The 12,275-nt window shown below is 35.5% G+C and overlaps 1 protein-coding gene and 1 non-coding gene across 2 annotated transcripts in view; both read right to left on the minus strand.

Annotated features, from left to right (window-relative positions):
* Positions 1–12,275, minus strand: part of clcn7 (chloride channel 7) — a 68,339-nt gene that overhangs the window by 52,049 nt on the left and 4,015 nt on the right. Inside the window, exons 2-8 of the mRNA XM_073060569.1 lie at positions 10,236–10,301; positions 9,867–9,938; positions 6,701–6,766; positions 4,458–4,590; positions 4,225–4,334; positions 1,535–1,615; positions 50–112 (exon numbers count right to left, since the gene is read on the minus strand). Of these exons, the coding sequence (XP_072916670.1) occupies positions 50–112; positions 1,535–1,615; positions 4,225–4,334; positions 4,458–4,590; positions 6,701–6,766; positions 9,867–9,938; positions 10,236–10,301 (591 nt within the window). The remainder of the gene's footprint in view (positions 1–49; positions 113–1,534; positions 1,616–4,224; positions 4,335–4,457; positions 4,591–6,700; positions 6,767–9,866; positions 9,939–10,235; positions 10,302–12,275) is intronic.
* On the minus strand, positions 9,060–9,255 carry LOC140736417 (U2 spliceosomal RNA). The gene has a single exon (XR_012100950.1). It is a non-coding gene; the product is annotated as a U2 spliceosomal RNA (small nuclear RNA).

The raw sequence follows: 12,275 nt of genomic DNA on the forward strand, positions 1-12,275 counted from the left end.
AAATAATTATCAGCTGCTCACACATGCAGTTATCTGTGTTACACATTACCTTGCCGACTGCCAGTCCACCAACAACAGAGGAGATAACACCAAGTACTTTGACGATCAGTGTCTGCAATATAAGCACAGGCATAATTCTGCAGACGATATATAAATAAATAAAATGCTTACAAACATGATTGGGCAAGGAGCTGAGCTTTACACAGTATAGAGAAACTTCAGAAAGACAATGATTGTATACTCACCTTATTCAACAAATATATTTCTCACAGCTTTATAATAATTGAAGATAAAGTATTCAGAACTAAGTATTATCGGATCATTGCCTGTTCTATAAATTGCATAATACCAAAATCAAAATCAGACACATCTTAGCTAATAGAAGTTCACTATCATTTCTTTGCTTCTGTACTCCTTGCTTTTACATACAAATTGAAGACCTCAAATGTTTCTTTAAATATTTGGCCCAATCATTCCTGTATCAAGCCTTTGAAATTCAAGTAGTTCTGTTTGCATGTTCTTTCCCCAAAGACCTACAATGGATTCCTTTTCATGCTCTGAAGGATATCATTGAAAATGCTTTCATCATCATTTTATACAGCCATTCTCCTCAGAACCCAAATAATACTTTGTCAATTATATGACCTAAAAGTAGAATCAGCATGCCCACATGAGCTCTATTTAAAACCCCTCATAATATTGAATACTGTAGCTATTAAATCTCTAGTCTTTGGGTTAATGGAACAATCCTGGCTCACTTGAAATCCAAAAGCAAAACAATGCAAATATAAATGTGAAATGAAAATGAAAAAATGCCAGAAATACTTGGCACAGATGAAAGATTATCAACCTGAAATGTTAATTATATTTCTCTTCTCACAAATGCCTCCTGACCTGCAGAGGATTTTGGCCATTTTCTATTTTAATTCCCTGCCTATGTACTTACTTGTTCAAAATATCAAGACTGTAAGTGCTGGTGTAAACAGCTTTATTAACTGTTCATGCATTTTCTTGAAAGGGTCACTTGGAAGCTAGCTCTTAGGGATACCTGCACTGTAAACTACTTTGCTAGGTAAGTGATTTATGATTATCTTCAATATCTGTTCATTGTGCTATGAATGGTCAATGAATTCTATTAAACTGTGTGCATATCTTACTCAGTTTATTTAGTTTGAAAACTGGGGCTAAAACTATCATGAAAGTGGGGTGGCACAACGTTCCAATAATCAGTGCTGCTGCCTCACTGCTCTGGCGCCACAGGGTTAACACCTCTGGCATTTGCACATTCTCATTCTGATATCGTGGGTTTTCCAAGTGCATACAGTTCCTTTCCACTTACAAAGACATGCTGGTTTGCAGTGTAAATGGTTAGTATAAATTGCATGGATGGTTAACAACAGAATAAAGGGAAGGTTTATTAGGGATGAGAGAATTTTAAAAAACATTAGCACTTCATGGTAAGCATCAACATTGTGTGCCTAAGGGTCTGATTACTTGTAGTATCATTTTATGACTTCATATATGTTCTGCCTACCTTAAGTCGAACAACATGAGACACCTTTACTCCATTAAGGTAACATTTGATCTGTGGAATTCCACTCCCAGCTGCTGCAGGCTAAAGTCAAACATAAAAACAGATATCATACAAAGATGAATTAACTCCACCATTTAAGATAACTTAGGATGACTTTGTTGAAACATATTTTGGCAGAGAATATATTTAGTTATCTTAAGTAGATCCTTCAATAATTGAGATAAGTGGGAGCTACCTGTGATATTAACTAAGCAGGGTTGTGTTACAGGAAGAGATGAAATACTTAAATAGTATCTCTGGTTAAAATTATTACTGGGATTTACTGTATGTGCAATAAAGACAAAAGAACTAAAATGCTGATTCTTTTCTACAAGATATTGATTAGGCCATAGTTGGAATACTGCATGCCACTCAGGGAAATGTGTTACCTCAAAGAATATCAGGACCATGAAAAGCATACAAAATAGATTCACAAAACTAAAAGTAAACATTTAGGAGTGCAGTGAAGAGATTCCCCCCTGACCACCCCCCATTCAGAGGGTGGTTATTCTGCAGAATTCTCTACCAAAGAATGTTGTGAAGGGCAAGTTAATAAATATGCTTACAAATTTATAGACAAAAGGTAAAGAGAGAGAATGAGAAAGAGGATCAGCCAATGGTAGACATGTTCAAATTGCAAATGATTTACTCCAATTTTTTTGCTTCTATGTGCATGAGGAATGAGAGTTTAAGTGAAAAGGTTTAAACTAAAGCCATCTATTGTTACAGCAGAACAGGTTACAGAATGAGAGTTTAACAATACTATAGAACTTTTAAGGTAGCAAGCAACAGAGATGTTTTTATTGGTTACTAAATGAGAAGAAAGCATCATTCTGGATACATTTCAGGGAAACATTGGAATAAATGTGTTACTGAACATGGAGTGCTTTGTTGTAGGAGACAAATGAAACACAAGCATAATTTTAAAAAACAGAATAACTATTTGATTGGGGTATAAGACGCCATAGATGGTGCAAATTGTTGAATCAGTGCTGAAACAGAAAGGTAACTTGCTTATCATTTATGTTGTTTCGCTTTCCAAAGGTATTGTCTGAACTGCTGAGAACTCCAGTATGTATCTTCATTTGCGATTTCGAACATCCCTCGTATATTACTAGTGATTGCGCCTTTGCTCTGTATATTATGTTGTTCACAGTGTGAGCTCATATTCTACACAACACTTTTAGTTCAAATGCAGTACTCAAGGAGTGCTATGCTACCAGATATACATCTCTGAACAAGAGCTGAAGACACATTTTAAGATTTAAAATTATTTGAATACAGTGGATTCCAGTTCCTTGAGCCCTCAGTTAATTGGGGCAATTTATTTGGGACAACTCTTAAAGAACAACAACTAATCGCGAACACAGCCAGGATTCTCATCATTTTAAGGACACTATGCCACTTAATTGTGACAGGAGACTGTTGCCGAACAGTTTCTAACTAGTGTCAGTAATATACACTTGTGTGGCCATTAGACACTACACCGTGCTTAAAGAGAACACTTTTTGAAATACTATCAGTTGCATGGGTTTGTGTTCAAAGAGCAGTGATTTTTGTCACTGAAGGAGGTGACAAATAAGCAGTAAGACAATTCAGAACTGTTTTGCTCACTGCAGTTTCAAGCATTCAGCCTTGAAGATGCCAGGAACAAGAGTGCAAAATGAAACACTCTCACTACTCCAACTACTAGGAATTATAAAGAATTTGAAGGAATCGACAATCATCCAAAATGTTACAATGAAAATCAAGATTTAGAGGATACAATTATCGCAAGCATTGTATAAAGGCAGTCCATTATCTGCACCAGGTATTATTTGCAGTTTATCAAAAGAACACAGCAGCGTACACCAGATAAATTCCTTCATCAATAACCATTAGGAACCAATACCCAGTTTTATAGCACATTAGTATTATTGGTAATTTGTTCTGCATTTCATTTAAATATATAATTTGTTATTCAGTTAAATGGTAGTTTGTCTGTTTTATACTTTTTTCTAAACTATTCCCATGAAACTTCAACTAATTGTGACCAAGATGTATTTGTCCTGATGTGTCCCAATTAAATCAAATCCACAGTACTGTATACTCAAGAAAATGGAAGAATGGAACAAAAAATGAGAGAAAAAATGAAGGGAAATAAAGAATATTGATGTTAAAAGAACATGGAACGTAAGACTAAAATTTTCCATTGGACTACACTAATCAGACTGAAAATGCTTCTTAAAAGTCAACATCAGAATGCTTAGTTTCATTCAAATTGTCAAAAGCCTCAATAAGATACTTTAAATGTACTAACTATTATCAAAAGTCAATATAAAAAGCAAAATCATAAAAACATCAAGTTAAATCTAAAACACGATTTCAGCCATGTTAATTTAGAAATTCATAATTTAGATAGATAGATAGATAGATAGATACTTTATTCATCCCCATGGGGAAATTCAACATTTTTTCCAATGTCCCATACACTTATTGTAGCAAAACTAATTACATACAATACTTAACTCATTAAAAACATGATATGCATCTAAAATCACCCTCTCAAAAAGCATTAATAATAGCTTTTAAAAAGTTCTTAAGTAGTTTACTTAAATACATTAAATACATTAAATAAATTTAGAGTATTTGGAAAAACAAAGCTTCAAAACCTCTATAAAAGCCACCAGGAAAGAGCCAATCATCACAAAGCCAGCATTCAAGGATGCCCAAAGCACAAGTGAAATGGATAATCCACCTTGTTCTGTAGATTTATCAATATCTACATATTCTTTAAGGAAAATCAATATAAATTACATGGAAAATACGAACAGAATTTAAAAAAATCTCAAAGCAGTTGAAATCCATAACAGTAATTCACGATAAGTCACAATGAAAAGGATACTTTCTTTAATCACATGGTACTTTATATCCGCAAGCTTTTCTACAACTATATCGATAAAAGAAGCAATAAGGCCAGTAAAGATTCCAATGAAGCAACAGACCAACCATCTTTTGATTTCCAGTACATGAAAGCTCTAAGGAAGGGAAAAGAAAGGTAACTGTAAGTAGATTATCAATACTACATTTAGGAGCATACTATCACATGGCATCTTGGTGAAATTGGAGAATGAGCAAACTTTATCACGTCTATTGTAAACCACAAAATCCTACATTCAAAGGATGGACAGTGCATAATCAGCTAATTTGTACAACTGAATTACAAAGTCAAAAGCAGAATGTAAATGTGACTGTTTCACACTTCCCATTTTAAAACCTTCCAGAATTTAGTGCGGCTGCTAATTAAAAAGAAAAGACCATGTACACTGAAACTAATACCCAAGTACCAATGATATTGATTTGATACATGTATTGATTTGGTATCAATGACCCTAGTAGAAATCTTGTGATAACATACAGTATAATACTGGTTGTTCACCCCTTATCTTAAATCCAAAATCCAAAAACCTCTGAAGTCAGATTTTATTTGAGCACTGACATAATGTCACAAATGGAAAATTACACATGGTGCTGGGAAGGTTGCTAGGTGATATACAGATCTCTGCACTCCACAGACAGTTCTGAGAAGTGACTGGAAGTTAAATGAAAAATAGAAAAATACTGCATAATCGAAAAATGAAGATCTCAATCGTGTATTGGAGTAGACCGGTCAGCATTGGAATGAACGTGTGGCTTCAATGTATGCTGATCATGAAGCAAGCAAAGATCAATCACGACAAACTGAAAATTGAAGATAATTGTTTCATGCACAAAATTATCAAAAAATTTTACATAAAAGTAACCCCCTTCCATCATAGTTACTGTGGAACCAGCAGCTGTTTGAAATGGATGGTGTATATGAAGCCAATTGCAGCGCAGGAACCCAGTAACAGACACAGTCGGGGGGAGTCATTCTACTCCAACAGTCTGGAAGACCCAGCTCCATCACATCAAACTGTGCTCTGACTACAGACTGTTCACTCTGTGAGCTTCTCACCAGCTGTACATAAGCTGTATATAGAATGTAAATAGATTTCGTGTTCAGACTTGGACTGCATCCCTAAGGTACTTCATTATACAGATACAAACAGTCCAAAATTCAAAAAAATCCAAAATCTGAAACACTTCCGGCCCCAAGCACTTTGGATAAGGGATGCTCACCCTGTACATCTACGAACAGTACTGAATAGTATCTTCTATTTTAATCAGATAGGTCTTTTAGAGATCAATTAGATAAGTAATCAAACGTATATTTTGAGTCGTTTAGTATGAACCTAATTCATATTTCATTACTATAATGCATCATTATTTAGATGTGAATCATTGAATCTGTAGGATTTCATTTTCCAGGCATTATAATGCAGTCTACCTGTCAAAGCAAATGCAAGTTGTATGCTGGTTCATTTAAGTCTGTAAACTAGATGACACAAAGAACACACCAAAATGCTTTAAGAGGGTTTGATTAAATAGTTGGTTATGCAACTCCATCAATATTTGGATGGCCATTATATTGCATTATACTTAGATGGACTTCACATATTTATGAACAGACTATGCCTCAGACTCAAGGGGAATGAACCTTAAGTCATGGTCTTTTTGCCACATTCAGATCTTAAATATTTAAGGTTTTTCCTCATGAGTAGTTATTCCCAAACTTCTCTGACTTAATAGCATTAAGCACTGCTTTAACTAACCATTTGAAGGGTTTCCTCACATTGATTCTTCATATGGTGAGGTACACTATGTTTTGAATGCTAAACTGGCTGTTACATTACTTAAGCTGCTAAAGTATATTTTAAAAATGAGAGAGAACACTACAGTACCTGGTAAATCTTATAAAACAATTAAATCAAAATGCTCCTTCAGAGCCACCATCTCACCACCAGCTTCATTTTCACTTCCTTCCAGTAACAACAATGTATCCCTAATCCAACATGCCATATGTAGAAACTAGTCATCACTGAAAGATCAGCAAATCAATAAAGGAGGAATTAAAAGGAAAATGTTAACAATAGAGACTAACACAGACATGATAAGAAAATCACAAACAAGATAAAACAAAAGAAATGAAAAGCTTAAAAGTAGTCAGTGTTGACAGCAGAATGTGCATTTTTGAAACAAATGATCAGATTTCACAGAAGTACTTACTATTTTGCTTATCCTTCTTTCTTCCTCCATAAACAACTGATTTTCACTATTGTCATAATCAAGACTCTTTAAACAAAAAAGAAAACAAGTTTAAGATAAACCAAAACCATGCTGCTCACTGACATGGATTTATCAAGACAAAATTTAGCAGCTTTCTTTATTACTAAGTATCAACATAAGCTTTAATAATTAAGAGGAATGCAATCTGATACAAGATCTTCAGGCTATATACATTGCAAGGTGTACTATAATGCAGGAAACAATTTTTTAATGTTATGATACTAAAGTGAATAAAACTTAGCCACTTAGAAACATCATCCAGAAGTCAAATGGAAAAGGATAACCCTGAACACATTCTAAAAGCAATTACACATATTCATCTCATTTGTAAATACACCTATCAATCACTAGACTGTCACCCCCAACACGCTGGAGGAACTCAGCAGCTCAGGCAGCATCCGTGGAAACGAAGTCACTACTACATAACAGTTTCTTTCCCCAAGCTATCAGACTCCTCAATACCCGAAGCCTGGACTGACACCTTGCCCTACTGTCCTGTTTATTATTTATTGTAATGCCTTAACTGTTTTTGTGCACTTTATGCAGTCCTGTGTAGGTCTGTAGTCTAGTGTAGCTTTCAATGTGTTGTTTTTTGTTTACGTAGTTCAGTCTAGTTTTTGTACTGTGTCATGTAACACCATGGGTCTGAAAAACGTTGTCTCATTTTTACTATGTACTGTACCAGCAGTTATGGTTGAAATAACAATAAAAGCGACTTGACTTGACTTCAATGTTTTGGGCCTAGACCATTCGTCAGGACTAAAGAGGAAGGGGGCAGGGGCCCCAGAAAGAAAGTGGGGAGAGGGTGGGAAGGAGAAGGCTGGTAGGTGCCAGGTGAAAAACCAGTAAGGGGAAAGATCAAGGGGTGGGGGAGGGGAAGCAGGGAAGGGATAGGTAGGAAAGGTGAAGAAGGAATGTAAGGGAAAAGCACTATGGGTAGTAGGAGGCGGAACCATGAGGGAGGTGATAGGCAGATTGAGGAGGAGGTAGAGTGAAACTTGGATGGGGGAAGGGAGGAGGAGGGAATTACCGGAAGTTAGAGAATTCAATGTTCATGCCAAGGGGCTGGAGACTACCCAGACGGGATGGATGGATGGATGGATGGATGGATGGATAGATGGATAGATGGATAGATGGATAGATGGATAGATGGATAGATGGATAGATGGATAGATGGATAGATGGATAGATGGATAGATGGATAGATACTTTATTCATCCCCATGGGGAAATTCAACTTTTTTCCAATGTCCCATACACTTGTTGTAGCAAAATTACATACTAATTACTAATAAAAACTAATTACATACAATACTTAACTCAGTAAAAAAAATATGATATGCATCTAAATCACCATCTCAAAAAGCATTAATAATAGCTTTAAAAAGTTCTTAAGTCCTGGCGGTAGAATTGTAAAGCCTAATGGCATTGGGGAGTATTGACCTCTTCATCCTGTCTGAGGAGCATTGCATCGATAGTAACCTGTCGCTGAAACTGCTTCTCTGTCTCTGGATGGTGCTATGTAGAGGATGTTCAGAGTTATCCATAATTGACCGTAGCCTACTCAGCGCCCTTCGCTCAGCTACCGATGTTAAACTCTCCAGTACTTTGCCCACGACAGAGCCCGCCTTCCTTACCAGTTTATTAAGAGGTGTATATGAGGTGTTGCTCCTCCAACCTGAGTTTGGCCTCATCAAGGCAGTAGGGAGGCCATATACGAACATATCCAAATGGGAATGTGAAGCAGAATTGAAGAGTATGGCAACTGGGAGATCCTGAGAGTATCTCCCTCTTTTTAATCCTTACACTATTTTCACATGTATCACAGTGGAATTGCAAGGGATGAAATTAGAAAATTGTCAGATCATCCCGACACCAACAAAAAAGTACATTCTTCTGAGTGCTCTAATATTGGATTTCAAGTTAATTATAGCCCAGTTCAGACTTTGATTTTGTGCAGACTACCATGCCCGAGTACCAAAGTCAATCAATCTGCCCTGCAAGTGCCTGTACAGCTCAGTAACTAATTCACCTCTGTAAATGTATTTTCAATAGGACTGAACACAATTTCATAAACTTTGCTTTTAATAATGCAGACAAAAAAGCATGAAACTACTGGGTTTTTTTAAGAACTGGAAACCTAGTTCACATGTGTTGTAAATGCAGTATTAAACTACCATCTATGGAAGTGTATGATTCAAAAACTGTTAGGAATTGAGAGAAGTGAAACAAACTTCCTCTTTCTGCTAACAGCACTCACATTGCTGAACTGCACAGTGAGTTATCATTTCAAATTCCAATGAGTTAAGTACACTTATGCAAATACTATTTCACACAGTGCTAAACATATGGGTTAAATACAAGTATCTCATGACAAGTATAATATCCCACAATATAAGAAAAGATACATATGGTCCCCAGATAAGTGACATATCAGACATTAACCTGCTAAGAACAGATACTACACTTGATCTTAGCCAAAAGTCCATATGACAAACACTAAAGAAATGGCAAAGCTGCCGCTTGATACACCAATAGACACAAAGAAGAACTATAAGAAAAAAAATAGCTTAATAGATTTTGAAGGACATATGCTGAGCATTACCCTGGTAAAAATAATACACAAGGACTATTTTCCAGGAAAGAACAGAAAACAATGACATGTTAATGCATATTTCTGAAATTCCAATTCCGAACATGATGCAAATCTCATATATTCTTTAAAAAAACAGATGTTTAACTTTGTGGATTTTTTGCCAAGGAGCAGTAATTTATGCATAAAGTGTTCTCTTCCTAATTTTATATGACTTTAGCATAGGTCTTCGGTGTTAACATTTGCCATCTACAAAAATTATAGACCTATTCAAATCAGACTTGAAGATATCCTTCACTGGATCAAGTTCTTCAGGAAAGGAGGTACCTTAAAGTTGCACTTCAAAGAGTTTGTCTCAAGACGTTGCGTATTTTGTCACCGTCAGCTTGGGTTTATTCCACAGTAAATGGAAGGAGCCATAGTTAAAAAGTAACCCTTTCACTCTCACCTCTGAACTAACTGGAGTATCAATGCAATCTGAAAGAATGCATATAAGACAAACAGTGCTAATTACCTCATATTGAAGTGAAAGCAGCTTTTCATTATGTGGAATTTCCTTGGAAACACAAGCAGCTGAAACTCCATCCTATGGAAGAAAATCACATGTAGCAAATAGAAATATTCACTTTACATCAAGGCAGTTTTTTTTAAATTTAACATCCAAAATGAAAAGGGACAGACAGCAATGATTCATTTCCCTAACAAGTACGTTCATTTATTGTGGGAAAAGGACCACGGAAAACTAGTCAGAAAATATATTCTACTTATCAAATTAAAAACTAATAAAGTTCCTACAATTCCATTTATCAAATACCATTACAGATTCACTGCAAATATTTCTTCAGCATGTGTATTAATGTTGCCGAAATTTTAAGGTAATTACCTGGTCCTGGATTGGATCGTCATCTAAATTCACTGTGGTCAGCCTTCCAATGCGAAAAAAGTTGGTCTGGAAAAATTAGAAAAGGTATATAATTTTAGAATATGAACATTTTATATATATATAATCTGTTATAATATATAATATTTAGTCTGTTATTTCTCTCTATTATATATATAATATAACAGACTAAATTACAAAACAGGCATATCAGAAATTATTTGAGCAAAATATTGTAGTTCTTTTTTCTTATGGATTACTCCACTTCAGGAGGTAGAGAGATGATGTGTAATTTTTTAAAAATCACTAGGAATACTCATTAAATCAGCCAGATCCATGGAGGTTAACAACATGAAATGTTACTCAGTTCCTCTCTCAACTTCTGACGTGTTGAATTTCCTCATTTCTTTTCATATTTCTAGCAACAGTAGATTTTTGAGTTCAGTTGGATTGTGTAATTCACAGCTAGAAGTTAGACGGTAACTGGTAAGGAGGCATCGGTTTAGATTTTGTTGTTGGCAGCAAGAAAATAGTGCTCAGACTAAATACAATTTTGGCTACTCCAGATTTTTTTTAAACAAGGGATCCAAGACCTGGGTAGAAGACAGACAACAATAAGTAAAACATACTTTCAATCAAACTAAAGAGTCATTAATTAGATTAGGAATACAACACAATGGGCAAATTCAGAAAACTGTTGGTTTTCTCTTCACAGGGAGTGGAAATCCTAAAGACTCTTCAAAAGAGTGGGTTTGATATTTTCATCCAGATATGTCCTGATAAAGGTCTTGGCCCACGATATTACCTTTTAACTCACTTCTATAGATGTTGCCTGACCTACTGAGTTCCTCCAGTATTTTGTGTGTGTTGCTCTGGATTTCCAGCACCTGCAGAATCTCTTATGTTTATGATATTTTCAAGGTTTACTGAATAACAGACCAATTTTTCATCCAGGAACCAGGAACAAAAGCAGTTAAAAGGAGTTACAGCCATGGATTAGAATGAAGAAATACATTCACTGGGCTGACTATCCTGCTTCTGTTCTCGTCTTTCTTTTAAATTTCTCTCCTGAAGCTCACTAATTTGGTTTTAACATTTAGATAACACCGAGAGAAATAGTGAGTTAAATGAGATTCAAAGTTCATGACACTGGTGTTACAAATATTTTTATTCCCTCTCAGGCAGATGCTGGGGCTGAACGGGGGTCTGAGGCTAAGGAAAAAAGTTTCCGCTGGGCCATGAAGAAATTCTCGAGTCTTCCCAATATTGTTATAATAAATACCCACCCTTCAATTATTTGATGTCAGACATTTTAGGGAGAGTGAAGGAGTCAACTCATGAGGTGAATTAAGTTAAGCTATCTTTAGCATACTCGTGAGTAATTATATAACGACTTCAAATGATGCTGAGCAGCAGCATGAAAAAAAATTCAAGTGTTGTAAAGAGTTATTCCTGAATAAGAACTGAACCAGTTGGGTACATTACCACCTGCCTGGATGATAGTGAAAAGCCATAGTGAATGAACTGAAATGAAAAGATCTCTAGCTCCATTGTTCCCTTACAAGAATGCATGCCATTTAAGAAACATGGGGCTAGAGGTCTTTGGAACATATGGTATGATAATGCACATAATTCTTATTCTCAGTCATAATTCTTAAGACATATCACGAGCAAAACAAGGAATCATTGTAATTTATAGATAAGTCCTTAAAATTTCAGAGAACTTATTGAATGGAAAGAATATGTAAAATCAGAAAGCCTTTATGTATGAAGGAGACAATGTTGCAATCTAGTAACATCATTCTGATCAATGTTGAGATAGTTGGTTGTAAGTATGGATCAAAAATCCTGGAATTCTTTCATGTCAAACAAACAAACAATATGAAATGTAGTTTGACAAAAAAATGCAGCAGCAATCTTGCCCAAGGATCATTTTCCATGCTGTGAACTGCCCCAAGTTATTAAGAGACATCTCATAAATTCCATAGCTATCTCAGCATTGATCTCTGCAGTGCAAAGCTCCTGTAAGCAATTTGACACAGA

This window comes from Hemitrygon akajei, chromosome 11 (genome assembly GCF_048418815.1).
Source record: "Hemitrygon akajei chromosome 11, sHemAka1.3, whole genome shotgun sequence".
NCBI lineage: Eukaryota > Metazoa > Chordata > Chondrichthyes > Myliobatiformes > Dasyatidae > Hemitrygon > Hemitrygon akajei.